General features: G+C 37.6%; 2 protein-coding genes across 2 annotated transcripts; both read left to right on the forward strand.

Moving 5' to 3' along the window:
- Positions 1-531: 531 nt before the first annotated feature.
- LOC133715008 (putative disease resistance protein RGA3) lies at positions 532-4,479 on the forward strand. Its single transcript, XM_062141311.1, has 2 exons — positions 532-3,392; positions 3,518-4,479. Exon 1 carries the CDS (start codon positions 592-594, stop codon positions 3,358-3,360), a length of 2,769 nt encoding a protein of 922 aa, XP_061997295.1. The 5' UTR covers positions 532-591; the 3' UTR covers positions 3,361-3,392; positions 3,518-4,479.
- A 135-nt stretch (positions 4,480-4,614) lies between these two features.
- LOC133715009 (dihydrolipoyllysine-residue acetyltransferase component 1 of pyruvate dehydrogenase complex, mitochondrial) lies at positions 4,615-11,973 on the forward strand. The gene is made up of 23 exons (XM_062141312.1): positions 4,615-4,847; positions 5,205-5,255; positions 5,668-5,722; positions 5,804-5,837; positions 5,946-5,992; positions 6,091-6,135; positions 6,347-6,420; positions 6,778-6,847; positions 7,188-7,367; positions 7,461-7,505; positions 7,619-7,692; positions 8,393-8,462; positions 8,720-9,115; positions 9,571-9,631; positions 9,712-9,756; positions 9,850-9,933; positions 10,117-10,193; positions 10,266-10,328; positions 10,594-10,664; positions 10,753-10,813; positions 11,161-11,221; positions 11,309-11,389; positions 11,563-11,973. The coding sequence occupies exons 1-23, from the start codon at positions 4,753-4,755 to the stop codon at positions 11,619-11,621; spliced, it is 1,899 nt and encodes a 632-aa protein (XP_061997296.1). The 5' UTR covers positions 4,615-4,752; the 3' UTR covers positions 11,622-11,973.
- Positions 11,974-22,254: the final 10,281 nt, after the last annotated feature.

The following is a 22,254-nucleotide window of genomic DNA, read 5'->3' on the forward strand; positions in this document are numbered from 1 at the left end:
CACCACCCATTCGCAAAAAAAAAATTTGCTCACCACCAATACTTTATTAAAAAAAAAAATTAAGTATTCATTTAATTCTATATGACGTGGCAAGTTTTAATAGGGTGGTGATATCACCACAAAATAAAAGTGGTGAGCAAATTTGAATCCAAAGAAAGGATTCCGAACGTTAGGCTTACTTTCTGAGACCTAAACGCAACGCATCAACTGGCCCATTAATTTGCTTATATTAATTGATCCCCCCCCCCCCCCCCAAAAAAAACAAATTATCCAAATATGCACGGCTGGGATCTAACCGAACAAACATTAATTAATTACTAACGAATTCCATACCGTCTTCTCTTTTCAATTACTTGATGCCTAATTTATGTGGGCATCTTCGTGAGAGAGGTTTTGTATCATCTTTGCCTTGTCCACTAAGTCATGTTTCATGACTAATTTAAACTGGAGTGGGTATCAATTAACAGCTGAGACAATCAATTAAGCTACTATATATAGTGGGGGGAACAAAGACGATAGCACACCCACTATTCTACATTTCTCTCTTTTCGGTTTTCATTCTCTATTGCTTTCAAAGCCTACTTTAAGAACATGGCTGAAGCACTAGTTAGCGTTCTCCTAGAACGTTTGGCTACTATCACCATGGATAAGTTCCTAGGAGAGTTAAAAATGGTCACTGGAGTTGAGGAAGCAGTCACAACGCTTACCCGCAATCTCAAAGCAATTCAAGCTGTGCTCAAGAACGCAGAGGCGAGACAAGCAGTGGAGGCCGACGTTGGACATTGGCTGAATGAACTGAAAGAAGTTTCCCACGAGATGGATAATGTGTTGGATGAGTGGAGCACCCAAGTCCTAAAGCAAAAAATGGAGGGTGAAAATGTGAAGAAGGTATGTTGCCCCTCTTTTTCATCTTGCTTTAGATTTGGCCAAGTCAGTCGGTTGAATAATCGTCGTGATATTGCTGTGAGGATAAAAAAGCTAGATGAAAAATTAGCTTTGATTGATAAGGAAAAACATAGATTTAACTTTCAAAACAACACAACAAGAGGCCCTAAAATACCTCGACAAGAAACTACATGTTTTCCCAGTGATAAGATATTTGGTCGAGAAAAGGAAAATAACATTATACTAAGCAAGTTGCTAAGTGAGAGTAGTCAAGATTGTGAGGTCCCTCTTATCATCCCTATTGTAGGGATGGGGGGAATGGGGAAAACAACTCTTTCCCAACTCGTCTATAATGACGAAAAAGTGAAAGCCCATTTTGATAAGAGAATATGGGTTTGTGTGTCAGACCCTTTTAATGAGGTCAAGATTGCTAGAGCTATTGTCGAAGGTCTAGACAAAGATAATACCTCAAAAACTTCAAATAGCTTGCAAATTTTGATGCAATGTATACATACATTGATTCAAGGAAAAAAGTTTCTACTTGTCTTAGATGATGTGTGGAACCCAGACCACACTCAATGGGAAGAATTAGTTAAACCTTTTCGTGATGGTGCTATGGGTAGTAGAGTACTAGTGACTACTCGAAATGAGGAAGTTGCTACTCTGATGAAAGCAACTGTTCATGTGATCCATATTAAGCAATTGAGTGAAGAATTTTGTTCGTCATTGTTTTATTACAATGCGGGCATAGACATAGGTGGTGAGTCTAAAATGTTACAAGATGTTGGTGAAAAAATTGTGAAAAAGTGCGATGGTTTGCCTCTTGCTGCAAAGACGTTAGGTAGCCTCATGCGCGAGAAAAAAACATTTAAAGAGTGGGAAGATGTTTTAAATAGTAAGTTGTGGGAGCTTGAAGATATTGAAAAACAAGTTTTTCGACCACTATTATTGAGTTATAATGATTTGACCCAAGAAATCAGAAATTGTCTTTTGTATTGTGTTATCTTTCCAAAAGATTATGTGTATGATAGGGATAACTTGGTTGAGTTGTGGATGTCGCAAAATTATTTGAATGTGGAAGGAAGCAAAGAAATGAAAAGACTTGGTCAAAAGTATTTTGATAAATTAGAAATGCGATCTTTTTTCCAAGAAGTTGAGGTGGATGAATATGGGAAAACAAAGTGTAAAATACATGATATTATACATGACTTTATGTTGTTCATGACGAAAAATGAATTTTTGATTGTGAATGTTGGGCAACCTTTCCTCCCGAGTGTAAATGAAGAGGTTCGTCATTTGAACGAAAAGATTCGTCATTTGACTCTAATCAATTTCGATCATTCCGACATTTTGGATAATTTTCGCAGCTGTGAAAATTTGCGTACCCTCGTTGTTTTGGATTATAGTCATGGTTCTGATTTTTCCATTGGTCAAAGAGAGATTGTGCAGTTGAAATACGTTAGGACATTAACTTGGTTGAGAACTGGGATTGAGGCAATTCCAAAGGAGATAAGTGGATTGATCCATTTGAGGTATCTTGATTTATCGGAAAACTGGAGGTTGGAGGAATTACCGGACACCATGGGTAGCTTATGCAATCTGCAAACCTTGCGACTTGTTAATAGTTATCGCCTCAAGAGAGTAGATTTGGGAAGGCTAATTAACTTGAGGCATCTTTGTGTCCGCGACTGTGACAAGCTAAAGCTAAAGGGTATAGAGAGACTAACAAATCTGCAAACGTTAGATCAGTTTTATGTCCAAGCTGGTGATGAAGGAAACAAGTTGGAACATCTGAAAAACTTGAACGAGCTTCAAGGACGTCTTACTATTACATATATGGGAGGAGAGAAAGTGGGAGAGGGAGATGCAGCGGTCATTGCTAATAAGGCAAACCTCCTTCATTTGGTCCTAGCTGTTGGCTTCGATGGGCAATGGGATCTGAAGGCCCTACAACCACGTTCAAGTTTGGAATCTTTGAGTATTGATAGATGTATCTTGTCGACCGATTGGTGGTCGTCTTTACACAGCTTGAGACTGCTTAAGGTTTCATTTTGTTACTTTTTGCCTTCTTTAGGAAATCTGGCATCCCTTGAATCATTGAATATTAAGGACATGTATGTGAGTAAGGTAGGAGTTGAGTTTTTGGGAATACATCATCATGATCAATCAGAAACTAGTTGGAGGATGCAAACGTCATTCCCGAAATTGAAGCAACTCACCTTCAATAACATGTATGACTGGAAAGAGTGGGAAGGAGTGAAGGAGGATTCTGACAAGATGGCAATAATAATGCCATGCCTTTCTGAGTTGACAATTTTTAGGTGCGATATGCTAAAAGCACTGCCGGAATTCTTGTGGAAGACACCACTTCAGAAATTGCACATCAGCCGATCTAGAATTCTCCAGAAACTATACAAACAAGGAATAGGTGAGCAGTGGGCCAAGATTTCTCACATCCCAACCATCAATGTTTAGATACACCAAGAAGAACCCTGAAGATTGAAAAGGTATGTATATGTTGCACCTTCAATAATATTTCATAGTTACTGTTACTTAATTTAATTGGGTATTTCATACTTGGGCTCCTGAGAAATCAGACTTCAACGTTCCGGTCCTACCATTATATTTGTAGGGATCAATGCGTCTGAGGTTCTTTCTCAAAGAATCCATCTTCAAGCAGAGACTGTTGCAAGTGAAGAAAGATTAATGGATGTAAATGTTGGAGAGCACAAGGCCAGGACTCGAGAATTAAGCATTCAACTTGTCAAACTGTCAACAATCTAAAGATTGATCCAACAGGGGCTTGCTTTCTCCAAGATACAGGTAACTGCAAAGCATTATGATTACAACTATACATAAGAAAGATTAAAGTAGGTTAAAGTGTCAACTATTAAAAATCATTCATCCATCCACATATTACTTATTTGGAGATTAGAAAAAGAGCTACATACTGTGAAAATTATAAATTTTCGCAAATTTTTTAGATTTTAAATTAAAAAAAAATGTTGGAGAGCATCCAAAATCTGCTTTGAGAATATAATGATGGATTTTTTTTTTTTTTTACCCAAAATGAAATCTTTCTCTAATATTTTGTTTTTCTGTAATCGGATCCTCCACATTTGCCATGAAGCAACAATTCTTGATTACAGCCTGATTGAGCCAAGCAATGATCAACCTAGAGTCCACTCTTAGCAGATCTTGAATGCCAATATTTAACCTCGAGGCTTACAACCTTTGCATACTAAACATCACCTCACCCAACAACCACCACACCGCATTAGGTCTTTACCCTCTCCACTATCCAATCCTTTAGATTTTAAGGCAATAACGGAGAAATAGTTGAAATTAAGGTCTCCTCCCTAAGATAAAATCAACAATCAAAACACAACTTATAAGATCGAGACTTTGAGAGTCGAACAAAATACCAATCCTCCGTATAAGTATCTCCTTAACGACACAAATTTACACAATAGAGGCAAAACCTACATGTATACACACATGTGACACAGAGATAGGTTACTATCACAAGTTCACAACACGTTATTATTCAAATATCAGAACAACATAGTTGGCAATGTGCAACACTAAAAATATACGAGTGTAAAGACACAAGGTTAGGTAGAGAAGTGAGTCGTCGAAAGAAGGCGTACTAGGAGCTCGCCAACACTTGCGAATCTGACCTTCCTTAATTATATTTTGGTTGGTTTCTTGGGTCAAACTAGCGCAGCCCACCAAAAATAAACACAGAGAGTTAATTCAATCACAAATATGCACCTTTCTGTTTGATTGAGCCAAAAGAATACAAAGAGGAAAAGAAGAGAGAAAAAGCCTTTCTTTTTCTTTCTGTGTGTATAGAGAAAAATAAACATGGCGCTCTCACGGCTTCGACACCCTGTGATCTCACGCGCCCCTTCTCTTTTCCGAGCTCGCCTTCTCTCCTCGTCCACCAGATCACTCACTCGGTATGGTTCTCGATTCCATTTGCTCATTTGATCAACTTTAAAGGAATGGTCTTTGATTGCGTTACTGATTTTGGTGTTCTGGGTTAGTGGATATTTGATTGAATTGAGCTTGGGATGATGAGAATTTTGGGTTTTGGGGTGTTGGGTATTGGCGGGTGTGTGTTAGAGTGGCTTTGGTTTTGTAAAGCTTGGTTCTTTGAGCTAAGAGAGCATGGTTTGGGATTGTGGATTGAGGATTGGTATGTGGGAGTTTTTTGTTTGGGAGTAAATAGTGAAATGTGTGTTCACTGTTCATGATATAGTAATGGGTTTTTGGTGGTTTTGCGATGTGATTTCTGTTCTTGCTTGATGATGCAGAAGTTCCAGTGTGCAGAATTTGACTGTGGGAGGTGATAGTGCTCTTTTAAGGTATGTAGTTGTCGACTTTTCACTTGCGAAATTGAGTTCTGGTTACTTTGTTACCATGATAATTGTTCATACTGCATTTAGTTTTTGTCATTTATTTGAGGAATAGTGGTTTATCATTTAACAACCATAGGAGGGTTATTTTGATTATTGTTGTCTCCACTACCATATTAGGAGTTTCGGGGTTGCATGTTAGCATTGTTGGTTAAAACTTAAAATCCTGGAATCAACAATGGCATCATAGATCCTTCCTGATTCGTCTAAACATATGCTATTTTTCCTCGTGTTTCTCGTACACCGAAGTAGTACTTATTCAAGCTAGGTCTAGTTGGGTTGGGTTATAGCTTGCTTCGGTAGTACTTTATCCTCTGTGTTTGTGTGTGCTGGCATTTTTACTGACAATGAAATGGATCAGGCCTGCATCTTTGTCCATGCTCACTGGAGTCCAGTATAAATTTTCATACCTCAAGGTTAGTGTTTGAAATGTCTATTAGTAGATAGTAAATACCTATCCATGTATAATAAAATGCTGATGCTGTTATCATTTTCAGCCTTGGACGGGTGTCAAGCATTACTCAACTGCCGGTATGGCTTTACCATTTAGTTACAGATCTCTTTTATTATAAACTTAAGGCGTTTGGGTTCTTAGTAGTGTAGTTAACTCCATTTTGACCACGTTGATTGTTATTTCAGATCCTTTGTATGCTGTCCTTGATATGCCTGCTTTGTCTCCTACAATGGTAAGCCTCAGCAGGGAATAGCTTTACTTCTTAACATCTTAATTAGTAGTTTAATGTCTCTCTCATGTTTATTACTGACATACCATTTTACTTGGTAGAGTCAAGGTAACATTGCTAAATGGAGGAAGAAAGAGGGAGATAAGGTTAGTTATGCAAAACGTTCATAAACTGAGGTTCTAGGTTTCATGTGAGCTGCTATATACATACAGAAGACATATCCTATCTTTCTTAGGATAAAGATAATGACAATATATATATATATATATATATATATATTTTTTTTTTTTTTTTTTGAATAAGACTGTTCGTTTCATCAGTAAATTCCGTTTTCTGACTGCTGGTTAAATCTAACAGATTGAAGTGGGTGATGTACTATGTGAAATTGAAACTGACAAAGCTACTCTTGAATTTGAAAGTCTTGAAGAAGGGTAAGTCTTATTCTTTTTGTATCATTGCATAATAATATGTTCGATTTGGTTAGGAAATAATGCATGGTATACTTTATCTGGTTCAAATCTGCTGTTCAGATAGTTTGACTTAGTCTCAGACAATTGAAGTGTTTATCTTTTTCTTTGTTTTAATTATCATCAATTCATTATTGATATTACCATTATTAGTATTTTTCATCCCTGATGTCGGTATTTGTATTTCATTATTATTATCGTCAGAGAGGATTGTAAAGAGGAAAAAGAACCATTTGAAATCATGTGATTCTGACAAATTTTATAATCCCTATTACACTATCTTAGTATATATTTTATATTTATTTATACTTTCTCTTGCAGGTTTCTAGCCAAGATACTGGTACCTGAAGGTTCAAAGGATGTGCCTGTGGGACAACCTATTGCAGTAACGGTAGCCACTAATAATCTTTATCCTTGATTGCCTTATTTCTCTTATTCATGAAGACCTGTGCTTACTGGCGTATCACTCACCCATGCACACAAAAACACACATAAGCTGAAGTTAAGAGAAAATAGTTATGTTATCTAAAAAGCCAATTTAGTGCCAAGTTCACTTCTTCGCTATTTGATAATTATTACTTCTTCATAATGCTTCATATCTTTTGTACTGCTAGTCCGTATCATTCAGATTTTAATTTTTTTTTATTTCTTATTTTTTATTATTAAGAATTACTTTGATTACTACTCAAGCAATTAGTTATTGTAGACACTAAATTTTTTGCATTCACAAGGTCGAGGATAAAGACGAAATCCAAAACATCCCTGCTAATATTGTGGGTGGATCTGAGGTGAAAGAGGACATACCACAACATCAGAAAGATGAGGCACAAGATACAAGTTCTGTGGGGATAAACACAGCAGACCTTCCTCCTCACATTGTTGTTGAAATGCCAGCTTTGTCTCCAACAATGGTAAGGAAGCTTCATTTGTACTTTGTGCCAAGATTATCAGGCTGAATTCTATCATGTAGAGCTTATGGTTGCTTTTCATGTGTTCCTGTTCAGAGCCAAGGAAACATTGCTGTGTGGAGAAAGAAAGAAGGAGATAAGGTTAGTTATATTTAATGTAAAATTTTGATTGCCAAGCAGCACATTTTTGAACTGAATATGTTATATTTGTTAACCAATGAAAATGACTTATTTTCTTGAATATATATTAACAGATAGAAGTTGGTGATGTGTTATGTGAGATAGAGACGGACAAAGCCACCCTTGAATTTGAATGCCTTGAAGAGGGGTAACATATACAATCTTTACTCATGCTGAGTTTTCTGTTGTAGAGCACATGAACTTTGGGTTATGTTAGTGCCACCGTGTTTTTAGTGCATTATCTATTTGGTTGTTATGTAGATCGCAATTGAAGAATTTGATAGTAGTACATTTTTTTATGCAGTTGACATGTACTAAAAGTTTGTAACCGTGGCTGTGTGGATGAAATGTCTGATTAGCATGTACCATGTGTTCAACATGATAAATAGAATTTAGGAATCATTGTTTTATAAACCATGTTGAGTTGTTGGAAAAGTAACTCTAAAATTTTAACCAAGAGAACATGAGGAATGTTGACTTTTATTTTCGTTCTAGATAGCTTTTAAGAATACTAGAGGCAAAGGAAATTTAAAGAGTACTTTGAGTGGAAGACTAGGAAGGTATACAGTTAAATTACACCATATAGTCAGCTACTTATTTTGCCTATAATTTAGGTAATTACTGCTGGTTAAACATATCAACTGGTCTATTGCTATGTTTTCCCCTTGGTTGTTTTGGGATCATTTGCAGCTTTAAAAATCCTGGTTCTACTCCTTTCAATTATTTTCTTACAATCATTCTTCTTTTATGCTTTGGTAAATAGTTGAGAAAAAGTGCATACATAGTTTTTAATGAATAACTGTTTCCAGGTAATCTTGATAATTTATTTTAATGGATTCTGGTTGTAGATACTTGGCTAAAATACTAGCAGCTGAAGGTTCAAAGGATGTGGCTGTTGGCCAACCAATTGCAGTAACAGTAAGTGCAAAAATCTTGTAGGACTGTATAATCTGCCTTTTACTCATCCTTGAGGAAGTTTTTGTGTCTAAAGCCCTTATAATATGAAGAGCTTCTTCAAATCAGTCAATTAATTAAGTAGCGAACTAGTTTAGTTATTTCATCCAGTTAACTGATGAAATATACTACTGATTTCATGATGTCAAACACATTTTTGGTGTCTTAAGACATATAACAACACTAATTTACAAGAATGCTAATTCTTGTTGTTTGGCAAGGTTGAGGATGCAGCTGATTTGGAAACTGTAAAGAATGGTGTCAGTGTTGGTTCAAGTGTCAAAAAGGAAAAACCAATTCATCATGATACTAAACATGAAAGTGGAGCAGTTAAAACAACCAGTGTCAAAAGGATCAGTCCAGCAGCTAAGAATCTAATTCTAGAACACGGATTGGATACATCATCATTGAGGGCATCAGGTGCTCATGGTACGCTACTGAAAGGGGATGTTTTAGCGGCAATCAAGTCAGGAACTGGATCTTCAAAAGATTCATCATCTAAAGAGAAGGCACCTTCATCTTCTCAAGCACATATAAAGATAGCTCCAGCATCACCAGAGTCAAGGTCTTTACAGGAGACAGATTTTGAAGAGTTTCCCAACAGTCAAATTCGCAAGGTAGGTTTCATTGACAGGATTAGTAGGTTTGGGAAATAAGGTTTTTCCTTTGAGTTTTGAACTAATTTGTCTAGCCTCGTGGATCTGTCTAATTGATGACTACTTATCAAACTATAGAATTAGGTGCAAAACATCTAAAAGCCAGCCATGTTTAAACCAACATGAATTACAAGGGATGTTAGACGTTTTACATGTGGATGCCAAAATGATGAAATTTTTGAAATCATTTGTATAGCTTACAGTTGCCAACTAGTGCAACTTAGTGCATGCCAAAACAATGAGATGATCTTGGGCTGTCTTATGTAATTGTATCATCCTGTATATTGGTTTTCCAATATTCTTTTAAGCTGTATGCATAATGTCTAATTCTTCAAACATTTTGGCTGGGATATTAATATTGCTAATATGTCGTTTTGCTCTAGATGTTGTTGAAGTGTTCACAATCTGTTTTGCAGGTGATAGCTAGTAGGTTGCTGGAATCAAAACAAAACATACCACACTTGTATTTATCCTCAGGTCATGTAACTATTTGGTGAAACCTTCACTTGTTGCTACAACGTAATCCTTATCTAAAATTTGTTCCTGCTGTCTTTCAGATGTTATCCTGGATCCTCTTCTCTCTCTTAGAAAGGATCTTAAAGGTATAAAGAAGCACTTCAAAATTTACTTCTTATTCTTGCCCTTCAGCATTGTTCAGATCTAATTATTTCTTTTGGTGGGTTCCTGAATTGCAGAGCAGCATAATGTTAAAGTTTCAGTGAATGACATTGTCATTAGAGCTGTAGCTATTGCACTGAGAAATGTACCGGAAGCAAATGGTAATGACATTTGAACAGTCATTCTGGTTCAAACAAATTTGTTACTGACCGTAGAATTTATTGGGGGTGGGAGTGGGCATGAGGGCTACTAGAAAAATAGCTGTTGTACAAAAGTGTATTCATTTGGAATCAAACTGGTCCTGTCAAATAATCTTCTGATAAGTTGCATTCCTTTCCCAACAGCTTACTGGGATGCTGAAAAGGGGGAAGCGATTCTTTGTGATTCTGTTGATATATCAATTGCTGTCGCTACCGACAAGGTAAGGGGTTGGTTTTTAGCTTTCAAGAAAGTATTTTACAGCACCCATTGACAAGATAGGGTTTTGATACAGGGTCTGATGACTCCAATTGTGAAAAATGCGGATCAGAAAACAATATCAGCAATCTCCTCAGAGGTATTAGGAATTTTAGTTGTTTCTTGTGAATTGCTTCCATCCTTTTATTTTCCTTTTATCTTTCTGATAAAGACAGTGCTCAGTTATGGTACATAAGTTAATATAATGTTCACTGGCTTGATATGCCCATCTTATGTATGACATTGACAACCAAACTTGGTCTAGGGAGGCCATCCTTTAATGTTTTCTCAAAAATTTTATTTGAAAAATAGTCGTATTATTATTTTTCCGTAGTTCAATATATTTTATGCTCTTTGTTTGTCAGGTCAAGGAACTAGCTGAGAAGGCACGGGCAGGAAAGCTTAAGCCAAGTGAATTCCAAGGAGGGACTTTCAGGTGAACTTATTTCTAATCTTAGTTGCTTTTCCCCATGTTTCTTTTGTTAAGTAAGTAGGTACAAACTATGTCGCTATTTCTTTTTCAGCATTTCAAACTTGGGGATGTTTCCAGTGGATCATTTCTGTGCAATTATAAATCCACCTCAGGTTCTCTCTCTCTCTCTCTCTCTCTCTCTCTCTCTATATATATATATATATATATATATATATATATATATATATTAGATCATTATCTTTAGTTATTTTTCGGTTTCTTATCTTGCTTTTTGTAAATTGTTTTGTTGCATACTCTGATTAATGTTACATACTGAGAACTGGAAAATGGCACAACAAATTTGTTAATGATCAAGTTACAACAAACTTTCTTATTACTGATCTTGAACGGAAGTTTGAGCTGTTCTATGCTGGATGTTGCTTATTTTTGCATGGGATCTCGGTTCTGAAAATGAGTAGATAGTTCGATATCTTATGTACATTTATCTTTACTTCTTCAGGCCAGTATCCTTGCTGTAGGCAGAGGCAACAAAGTTGTTGAACCAGTAATTGGAAGTGATGGTAAAATATTGCTTATTCAACTTTACAGTTTTAAGTATTCATGCTCTTATTGAGTAGGCTAATAAAGTGAACATCTGTTTCCCATAGGAATTGAAAGGCCAGCAGTTGTCACAAAAATGAACTTGACGTTATCGGCGGATCATCGTGTTTTTGATGGCAAAGTTGGAGGTACATGATGCTACAATCTTTATTCCAAATTGCACTTGAGAAAAAAAGGTCAATTTAAGTGTTCAAAGAGATACTTCTCTAGAGAAAGAGGTCAATGGGCTGATAAGCACCACTGTTTGCTCCTAATTTATTTTTATATGCTTATGAGATATATATGCCAATCCATTTTGCAGGTACATTCCTCTCAGCTTTACAATCAAACTTCAGTGACATCCGAAGACTTCTTTTGTAAATGACAAAGTGAGATAAAGCCTTAACTTAAGCTATGGGATTTCCCAGAAATAACCATGATGGCGACTCTCTTTCAAAAATCACAATATTTTGTTCCCAGGGATATCCATTCCCTGCACATTCGCATTTGTTGTGCCATCTTTTGGTTTGCAGAACTGTTGCTGTCACTTCAAATTCAATTTTCTACTTTGTGACAGCAATATAGTTGAGGTACCAGTTGGTGCAAGATTTTGCATTACTTACCATCTGATTCTAAAAATTTTCTTCCCTTTAATAAAGGGAATAATGTACAAACTTGGCACGAAAAAGATCACAATTTTTCATCAATAAAATTTCCTTTCTAATGTGCAGAATTTGAATTGCTTATATGTATTTTCCAATTTAATTTGTTCCGAGGTCTCTACCACACAGTCCTCACTTGCAATGTGCAATCTCCGTTGATAAATTTGACCAAGGGAATCCCAAAGTAGAGTTTTAGCTCCTAATACTGAAGATGAAAAATGGGTAAAATGTGATTACAATTTGCAAATGGCACCAGCTGCCAATTTTATCCGCCATTTGATGGAACCGGAACAGAACTTTAATACTGATGATTGATTATTCTTTGAAACATTGTGTACCATATTGATTGATTATTGAAGTATGATAATCTGTCTGAATGTGATTAGGCTGGCTTTAGTGTTTAATAACCCCAATAAGAAAATCTACTTGTCTGTCATTGTCGCTATTCAGGTCTTGTTTAGGTGTAAAAAATAATGGTAATCCCATCCACTTCATTTTTCTATTATCAATAGTAGGCATGTGTATGTAATATATATTTATTAAAAAATCTCAAACAATCAGTGATTACAGAGCAGCGCAGTTGGTTTAGTTACCATCCTTTTACTTCTTACTTTCTTAGAACATGATCGGATGATCCCTACTTCCGTAGGAATCTCAGTTTCTTTTCTTTTATTTCTGTTCTCTTCATTTTTATCATCTTCTATATTCCCTTTTTTTTTATTCATGCCTTTTCATTTGTTTTCGCAGACTTTCCTATCTATTATTCAAAGGTGCGGCTATTGTCATCCTACCATTTTCTTTATTCACCCTATTTGTTCATTACATTCTACATTTTAATTTTAGTTGTTATCTAACCCTTTTTTTTTTTTCCAAACTTATATGAAATAATCCAATTAAAAAAAATTTTAACGAAAATTTATCATTGAATGTATACTAATAAAGAAACTAAAATATATTAAAGTTTCAATGAATCTGATTTACTTCCATTATTTTAATTTTTTCTTTCAATTTAACTATTCGTCTATTTCAATCCATGTTAAACATTAGTAAGTTAACAGCTATGAGCAATGAAAAAGAGATTGATTTTTCTCCGTGATTTAAAGTTTTACTTTCAGTGTTCATAAATGGTATTGTAAAGATTTTGATGAAGTTAACACTAATAATTTTGTGAATTGAATAACGAATTACGATAAATAGGCAACAAAAAAGATTAAAAAATAGTAATAAATTCAAATTTGGGTGGAGAAAATGAAGATTAATGTCATCCAATGAGAAATTAAGTAGTCGATGAGCCGTAGCCTGTTAGTTAGGTACCATGGAGGTCTCGGGTTCAAATCTCACTGACATTAGGGGTGGGGTGGGGAGTTATACTGTCGTTCAGAATTTGTATTTAATTAATTGGTTATGTAATTAGTTTTTCTTACAAATTTAGGTTTTAGAAAATAAGTGTATTTATTTATTATTAATTATTTTTTTGAAAGGATTTGATGTTATTTGATATCAAAGCCATAAGAAACAGGCCAGAGTCTAACAAAACTTACATAAGAAAACCCGGGACAAACCGGATAACCTATCTAAGCCATTCTAAACTCATTAAGATCTAAAGGGACGCTCGCTGAACAGCAAGCCTAAACTAAGCAAGAGTAGTCTCGCTCTCTAAGGAAGAAATATTCATCTAGTCTAATATGTCAGTCACGCAATTGTGGTACAAATATTAACTAGAAATGTCTTAGAAAAGCCTATAGAAATTACCCCTACTTCAAAAGGCTTGAGTCCAGAATGTTTAGGAGCTTGTGGGACTTAAGAAAGCGCGAGTCCCTTCCTCGTAGGGTTGGAACCAACACCCTCTACAGCCTCCTCAATAGCCAACAACCTCGGCATCAGGTTGCTTCTCGAGCTTTTCTTGAGAATCTGTAGTCCCCCATTTCCATATTTGAGCCAAATAGGCCCAGTTCCTGCCTTTAGCCCAATCCCTTCCCTAGGCCCAGTTAGCTTCGGCCCAGAACACAGCCCAATCCCAGTTCCTGCCTTCGGCCCAATCCCTATCCTAGGCCCAGGCAACTCGACCCAGAAAGCAGCCCAGTCCAACCAGTGGTCAACCCTAGTTCAAAACTAGGGTTTCCTGCCGATTTTCCCGGCACTTCCTCCTGCCCACCTTTCGCCGCCCAGACCTCCATCCTCTGTCCAGTCTCAGCCACCAGCCCAGTCACCGCCGGCGTTGCCGAGACCCACCTCGGAACCCTTGTTGCCACCATAAAGCACGACGCACCTTCGTCACCACGACCTGAGTCGAAGGCGTCCCATCTCGACACCACCGAATGAAACAAACCACGCCGCCACGATGACGCAGAGCCCAAACGCCCCCAGAACTGCAGGCACCGACCCCAACGTTGCCGCCTTGACCCGATCCGCCACACCTCGTTCACCAGCACACCCTCAGTTGAGAAACGCTTTAACAGGAGCCTGCGAAAAACTTGGTTGGGGCCCCAACGTTGTTGCAGAAGAAACCTCAGTCTCTCTAAGCCTAGGCCGCCGTCGTCCCGCCACTGCTTGGTCTGGAGAGCATGAAACTCCCCGCCCCCAGCACGAACCCTGGGGTTCGCCTTCCCGGGTCGCTCCGCAAGTGTCGGAGGCCCTCTCATCCTCTCTACGAGATAAGCTTATGTTTGTTGAGTGACTGTTAAAAGTATTTGTTCGATAGGCAGGCTGGCTCATGACCTACTCCATGTAGGCATGTTCAGAACATCATTTGTCTAGAAAATAAGTGTATTTATTAGTTATTTTGCACTTGGATAATATAGTCTTTTAATAATTCAAGTGTTTGTAGGGTGAACTAAGAAAATCAAGAAAATCGTAGGGTGGCAATAGCCTCACCCTTATTCAATCTTGATTATTACATAATCATATATTTTTCATTCCTATATTTCCTTTTTATTCTTATTTCATTTCAACATTTTCTCTTCTCCTTGATATTTTGAACTTCATGAAATTTTCTATTTAAAAGAGTTAAATATATCCTTTATTATATCAATTTGGCTAAGTTTTTTTAATACATTCTTTTTATAATGTTATAAATAGTAAGGCCTCATTAAAATTTTTGTTCTAGGTCTCTGAAAATTCAGGATCAGCCCTGAACACAAGGATTAATCACAAAATATTTAGATACAAATATATGTTATCCTGAATGACAAACATATTAGAAGAAAATGACTAAACTTCAAAGTTCATGTTGTCGATGAAGTGGTGGCTGAGGTCTTCTGCTTTTCACTAAGATGGAGTTCCTCTCTATAGGTCAAGGTTATGTGTACTCAGGTTATAGTGAAAGCAGGGACCAAAGCTCTTATATAGAAACTTTGCAGAAGATATCTCCCATAAAATATATTTAAGCAATATATTCTCTATAGATTTTCTTATTACATATATCTTAAACTACTTATCACAAGTAAATAGCTATACGATTCTCAAATATTCAACATTCCAGATTACATGTTGAACTACTAGATTTGATTCACAATACAACCCCATTGTACTCAAATCTGGGTGTCAATATATTCATCTAAAGCCAGAAAAGGTCGTTATATACCCTTCCGCTGCCATCTACAGACAAACAAGAAGATAGTGGTAGTACCCACAGTTACATAGAAATAGACATATCATTAGATATTCATGTATGTAGACATAGCGGGAATCCTCCTTTGGTACTACTCCAGAGGTGCTAGAGAAACATAGAGTGCGCACAAATGCTTAGCTTCCTAATACAAGAAAATTATTGTAATTAGACATACTAAAAAACATAGAGTTTGGGCCCAGAGCAGAAGAACCCCAGCCCAAAGTAGAAGCCCAGACCCAAGGTTAACCAAACCCTAGGCCCAAAACCTTGGCCTAGCCTTAATCCAATCTTCACACCCATGGAGTTCACGCCGCGCACCACCATTGAGGACACTATTGCCAACCGCGCTGCGATCGTCGTCAAGTGATCACCCAACCGCTGCCGCGTGACAAGTCGCACAACGCCCACCGCCACAGCTCGCCGCCTCCTATAAGGCAAGACTATGACAAAAAAAAAAACAGACGGAAACCCAAACCCAAAAACCGAGTGCGGATCTCCTACCTTCAAGCCGTTGCTAACCCGATAGGTGGTGTCCTGTTGCCTCCACTGATTGCAATCTGCGTCTCCGCCGCCTGCAATCTGCGTTGACCAATGATGATGATGAATGTTCCATCCATAGCGATGTTCAGATCAGAAAAAAAAATCGACCCTCTTTCGTTCAGCCATTGGGTCAAGCTATCCAAAAGGATAAGCCATGGAAGCCACCCGTCCGACAGCAGCAACGACACAAGTACCGGCGACCACCGAACGAGCCACATTTGGAAGTCGGTTAGGGTTTCGTCTGTGAGAGAGAAATACAACCCCATTATTTAATCTCCAAGTAAAGCATACAATCAGTGTTAATTAACTTAATGGCAATGATGTGTTCACATATAATTCTTACAGAATACTCACACATCTTTTTTTTTCCTCCCTCTTTAGTACATTTTAAATAGCACAAGATCATTTTGTGAGTGCTTGAATCCCCTTATCATTTTAGGAGGTAAGGTTATCTGTCCCCATACTACTTTTATCTTTTTAATATAGTAGGGGGCTGATTGCTTTCTTTTTAAAACAAATAAATAAATAAAAAAAGAATCCCCTTTCCATTTAGTTGACCAAAAGAAAGGAAGAAAGAAGAAGAAGAAGACCTAAAAAAGAAAAAAGATGAGTTGAGCCAAATGCCAGAGACTATAGCAAAATTTGTCAAGTCATCCGAAGAGGAAATGATAGATTGATGTGGATTGAGAATCTCTAACGCCAATGCCAAGGGCATAAAACCAATAATCTTTAATTATAATTGAGAGACTATTACGTGCTGCCAAATTTTAACTTGCAAGTCTTTACTGGTAGGCCTCGTTTGGTTCTCGGAAAGAAAAGTAATTCCTTTATCTTTCCCATTGGAAGGGAAATGAAATTTCTTTAGAAGTTTTAATTTCGTTGTTTGGTAACATAAGGAAAGTTATCAGGAAAGTTGTTAAAAAGTTTGTGATTAATGTAATAAAGTAATTTGTTGTGAGTAATATATAAATACAAGGAAATAAGGGCGTAAAGTGATTCCTCTGGTGCTTGGAAGGAATCACATTCACCCTCATCTTCTCTTCCCTCAGGCAAATATTTCTTTTCTTTTTGCATCCCAAATACAAGAAATGATCAAGTTCCTTTTCTTGAAATTTACTTTCCGCGAACCAAACGAGGTCGTAGTGTCCACACATTTTCGATTTTGAGAAACAAAACCATATATTCAAATCTTTAAGCATCATCATTCCCATATCATCCATCTCAAATGAATAATTCTCTTGCTTTGAATATTATCATGAGCAAGCAAGCTAAGAACCCAACTAATTAGAAGTACGAACTTACTTGTATGCAGTTATCAAATACCAACATTCAATCAAACTTGCACTCCTCTTTATATTTCGATCCTTGCTTCTTTACAGTCTCACCCTACTGGTGTCCGAATTTTGATTTCAATGTCGTAAAGAAGGGTGAAGATGATATCTCGATCGGGAATGATAGTGATGTAGGGTTTACTGGCAGCAGGGAAACAAAGAACAGCACGTTAACGAAAACGAGTAGTAGTGACCAAAATTCTACTGCCAATGAATCCATCAAAGGATTGTGGGGTTCAGTCTTCTTTGAGATCTACGAGCCCAATGGAAAATGATATGATAATAACTGATTGATGAACCACATTATTGATCCAAGTTTGAGAGGTAAGATTGTTGTCGAGTGCCTGAATAAGTTCACCGAGATAGTTATCAGTTGCATGCATGACAATGGAACAGAACAACTGTCCAAGACTGATGTTGTTAGGGGGCTTGAACTTGCATTGCAACTTCAGCAGTGTGCAGAAGGGAATATCAACTGCACTGAAAGGAATGTTGAGACTGAAACAAGCAGTATTGAGCAAAGTTGTGCCATCAAAGATTCCATCAAATGTATATCTGCGACAATATATCTTCTCTGAGATAAACAAGCCAAGTGGGAGATGAGCATCATTTTGTTAGGATTGCGGCTCAATATCTAATTCCTTGTCTGTTTTGGATTCTTTACTTCTGAAGGCTTTGGGTAAGCAATTCTAGTGTATCTAGGATTTATGGAGTTTTTCCTTAGAAGTAAAGGTTTAGGATTGAAGATCCTATTGAGAGTCGGACTAATCATGAGCCTATAAATAGTCATTCAGGGATATTGGTTTGGTGTGTGCTTTCGGAGATTGGAAGACACCATTTAGAGAAGATGTGAGGGTTTGGAGATTTTCATATTGTGGGTTGAAAGAGACTCATTCTGGAGGGTGCCATTGAGACACCGTTTAGAGAGATCCATGTGTGGATCAATTGAGAGTTCTGATAATTTGAGAGATTTTAGAGAGTTGCAAGCTTAGAGAGATCGGGTGTATTTGGGAATTCTCTATTGAGAATTTGAGTTGTGAGGAGAGAGGTTATTTGAGTGGAAGAACCAAAACGTTCTTCAAAAGTTTGTAATCTTCTTCTCATTTAGTGGATCCACCATCATCATTACCCGGGGACGTAGGTCAACTGTTGGACCGAACCTCATCAACAATCTTGTGTTTACTTGCATTAGTTTGTGATTACTGTCTTGATTCGGTTTCGGTCTTGGGCTAGGGAATTCGGAAGGTGACCCGAATTTCCTAACACATTTCAATAAGAAAGCAATCTGGATAGAATCATGAACTGGTAAGTATATTGCATTATATATTTCTACTGGATTGTATGGAAAATTATCAATAGAATGTAATATATTTGCTGTGCCACTTTCAAATCACATTGCAGTACATGGCTACATTCTATATCCTTATGGTATTCCTAGCATTACTTATAGCCAATGTACATATTTAATGACTACTGTCAAATGTAACAGAAGAATTCGGTCATCATTTGGAAAGCGAGGAAGGATAACACAATTGTAGTTACAAGACTCGTTACTGTCAATTTTCCTACACATTTAGTTCAAAAGTCCAAAAGGGAAATAACAGGATATAATTATAATTGTTACAACTTTACAACCTCCAATCTATGATTCGTAATAATAGACGGGTGGTCTAAATAACACACCGGTGGTGTTTCCCATTCCCCGAGCCAGTTCAGTTGAATGGCGCTGATAACTCTTGAAATATACCCTGGAAACGAGAAAGTTATCAAATGGCCAACTTGAAATTTTTTATTTTTTATTTTTTATTTTTTTTATTAAAGGAGCAGAGCTCTATTTATTAGAAAGAGAGAATGTCAAAACAATAGGGACGGGGCAAAACAAAACCCCTCCAAAAACAAAGCAATGGCCAACTTGAAATTGAATAATGAAACTTTTGAACAATGTAATGGAAAGGTTTAATAGTGAATCAGTGATACAGGAGAAAACGCAACAAGAAACATATCAGTTACAGTAACAAGAGATAGTAGTGGTTGACAATCTGCTCATCAAATCATCAATCGTTTCTCTGTCGATGCATCTTACATCAAAGATAACACCATAATAGAGCATCATATAAATACAAATCAAACAAATAAACTTCTTTGATAATTGGCATCCACTTGTTGCAATTAACAACATAATGTTTGCAGTCCCAAAAATGCAGCTACTTCACAGGAAGCTAAAATCGTAATTTTCTGCTTTTCCAATTTGCATTTTAAATCTAAATTACAGGGATTCACCTGCATATCCCTGAAGTGATGATACCCAATAAAGCTACAAACTTTGAGTTCCTGAGAACACCACAGCACTCCTCCCAGATATATACCCATTTTCCATTTTCCGATTTCGGCTATTCTCGTCTCGGCAAGCAAACGTTGGAGTGCGAAACGGTGCCGTTTCGATGTGATGCTGTGAATTGGGGGTTTTGATTTGGGCGAAGCGAAGAGGCTGAAGGATGATGAGCATACTAGGGAGGGTTGCTTTTCGTAATTTGGCTTCGCGAATACGAGCGAACTACGTCGTTAATCCACTTCAATTTTCGCGCCAAACCAGCGGAAACGACACCGTTATTACTACTATTTTCGCCTCAAGAGAAGTTCAAAACTTTTGTCCGAGTAAACACTCGTATACATAACAATAACACATACAAGCAATATCTCGAAATTTTTTTAATTAGAAACTAAACTTATAAAATAAAATTTCAAAGAACAAGATTTCAATATGGAAGAAGTTTTATTAAGAGATAAGTTAAGAGTGCAGATAATTACAATAAAGAGTATTAAAAAGTAAAAAAAAGGTAAATCTCGTCCTCCACTTAAGGTGAAAGTCAGGGAAAAAGCAAAAGTCTACTATAATTTGTAGCTTGAAACAACACAAGAGAAGAGAAGACTTAAAGCTATGCAAGCTAATAGAGACTTGATTTTCTACATTATATCAACCCTATTAATTAATTTGTTTTCTTGAATTGGAAAGTATAGTATATAGAGATATTCGCGGAATGCCAAAGACTGTTAAACTTAGTGCACTGCCCAAACAAAAACAACTTCGTGCCAGAGAGTATAGTTCAGCCATGCAACTTGACGATAATATCTGTAGCTTCCACTGATCAAGAGAAACACAACCATACTATATCTATCGATTAAATTTCTTGTTAATATGATAATATGATTAATATCCCTCTCTATAATTCTGCTGCCTATATAACTTAAAGAACCCAACCAACAATTACGTCTATACACACCTCTATGCAGACATCAACTCAAAGTTTTTCCCCGAAGCAGTTGGTAGTAGATCCCAAGTCGAGAAAGCACCACCGTTGTCCTCCACGGGAAGCCAAGTGCCATTCACCACAGCTAGGCTTTCGCACTCGGAATTCACTTACAGATTTCCCTTTCTGTTGTAGAAATTCAAGTCTCTGCGTGCAACACAACAAAACCTTTTAAGTCAATTTAGTCACTAATCACACTAGTGCTCGAAAACTGTTGAGAAGAAAAGTTTCAATTTAGAACAACAACAAACTTATTGCATAACAAGTTTTGGGGAAGTAGTTGGGGTTTTTTTCTCAAAAGTTTTTTTCTGCCTCTAAGTCTCTCTCTAGGGTTTCGATAAAAGTCCCCCTTCTCCGTCCGGCGGCGTGCCCTAGGGGCTCTGTCGTCGGACGGGATGTGTTGTTCCGCCTACGATGGTGGAGGTAGTGGTGTCTTCATGTGTAGGGGGTTCGACCTGGGCCGCCGCGAATTGAGGAAGGTGGAGGAGGAGCTCATGGTCTCTGTTGGGCGAAGATCTAGTTCTGGTCGGAGTGGTTGGTTGCTGAGGACGCCGTCGCTGGGTTTTGGCACCGGTTGGGTCGGGTTCTGGGTTGCTGCGAGGGTGGTGTCGAAGGGTTCTTGGCGGATCTGGGTTGGCATTATCGTTGTTTCCAGATCCGATCTCGAGATGGAGGATGGCTGGGCTGGTAGCGACGGGGTTGACAGGCGGCGGCGGGTGGCGTCTTTGCAGGTGGTGCTGCGACAGGTGCTGCGGCTTCTCGGCGGGGCTGTACCAGAGCTGGGTTGGGCTTGGCATGTTGGCTGGGCTCTCCTTGCTTCTAGGGCTTGGGCTTGGGCCCTCTACTTGGGCTCAAACCAGGCTACTGTTTTCTTTATAGTTTTTATTCTTTTATGTTGTTTAGTTTTATTGCGAGTAATAAGTCTCTGCATATGTTGTGTAGAGCTAGTCGGGCCTTTTGCCTGTGGATGCACTCAAAATACCTTGTCTGCTCTAGGTAGGCGGCGAGTTCCTTGCTTCGTCAAATGGTCGCTACCTCCTAGTGGCAGGGTGAGACTAAGTGTCACTGGATATATTTTTCAGTGGCAACATGGTGGGAAAGCTGTGATTATGGAAATTATGCTATGCTGTATTCAAGTTGCAGATCGAGTTATCTTTCCGTTGTGTCACCGCTGCGAAGCAAATAGAGACGTCTGGAGCGCGTTCTTTGCTAGTATGTGCCTGTTGGAATACAAGTGTTTAGTAGAGTTTCATGATATTATTTCAGGATGTACTCTAAGTGCCTATTGTAATCAGGGGTTCAGGCTCAATGTCCCTCCCTTGTATTCGACTGTTTCATTAATCAAGGCTTGAGGGCAGCTGCACCAGCCCTTTATTCAAAAAAAAAAAAAAAAAAACTTATTGCATTGCCAAGTCACTTCTTCACGTTTACATCCTACTTTGGCCAAGAGCTTGAGTCTCTCATTCATCAAAAGAAAAAAGGAAACCTCCACTAAAACAATGTTCTGGACAACTAAAGCAAACGAAGCTCAATAATAGAACACACTTTACAAAATAAAGTTCT

The sequence above is a fragment of the Rosa rugosa genome, chromosome 6, assembly GCF_958449725.1.
Source record: "Rosa rugosa chromosome 6, drRosRugo1.1, whole genome shotgun sequence".
Taxonomy (NCBI): domain Eukaryota; kingdom Viridiplantae; phylum Streptophyta; class Magnoliopsida; order Rosales; family Rosaceae; genus Rosa; species Rosa rugosa.

What these genes read in the sequence shown, in the direction of transcription:
- LOC133715008 (XM_062141311.1), top strand. Translation starts at nt 592, where the DNA reads ATGGCTGAAGCACTAGTTAGCGTTCTCCTAGAACGTTTGGCTACTATC.
- LOC133715009 (XM_062141312.1), top strand. Translation starts at nt 4,753, where the DNA reads ATGGCGCTCTCACGGCTTCGACACCCTGTGATCTCACGCGCCCCTTCT. An exon ending in CAAGCATTACTCAACTGCCG is followed by an intron (nt 5,838 to 5,945) that starts GTATGGCTTTAC and finishes TTGTTATTTCAG; the next exon opens with ATCCTTTGTATGCTGTCCTT. An exon ending in TTTGAATGCCTTGAAGAGGG is followed by an intron (nt 7,693 to 8,392) that starts GTAACATATACA and finishes TTCTGGTTGTAG; the next exon opens with ATACTTGGCTAAAATACTAG.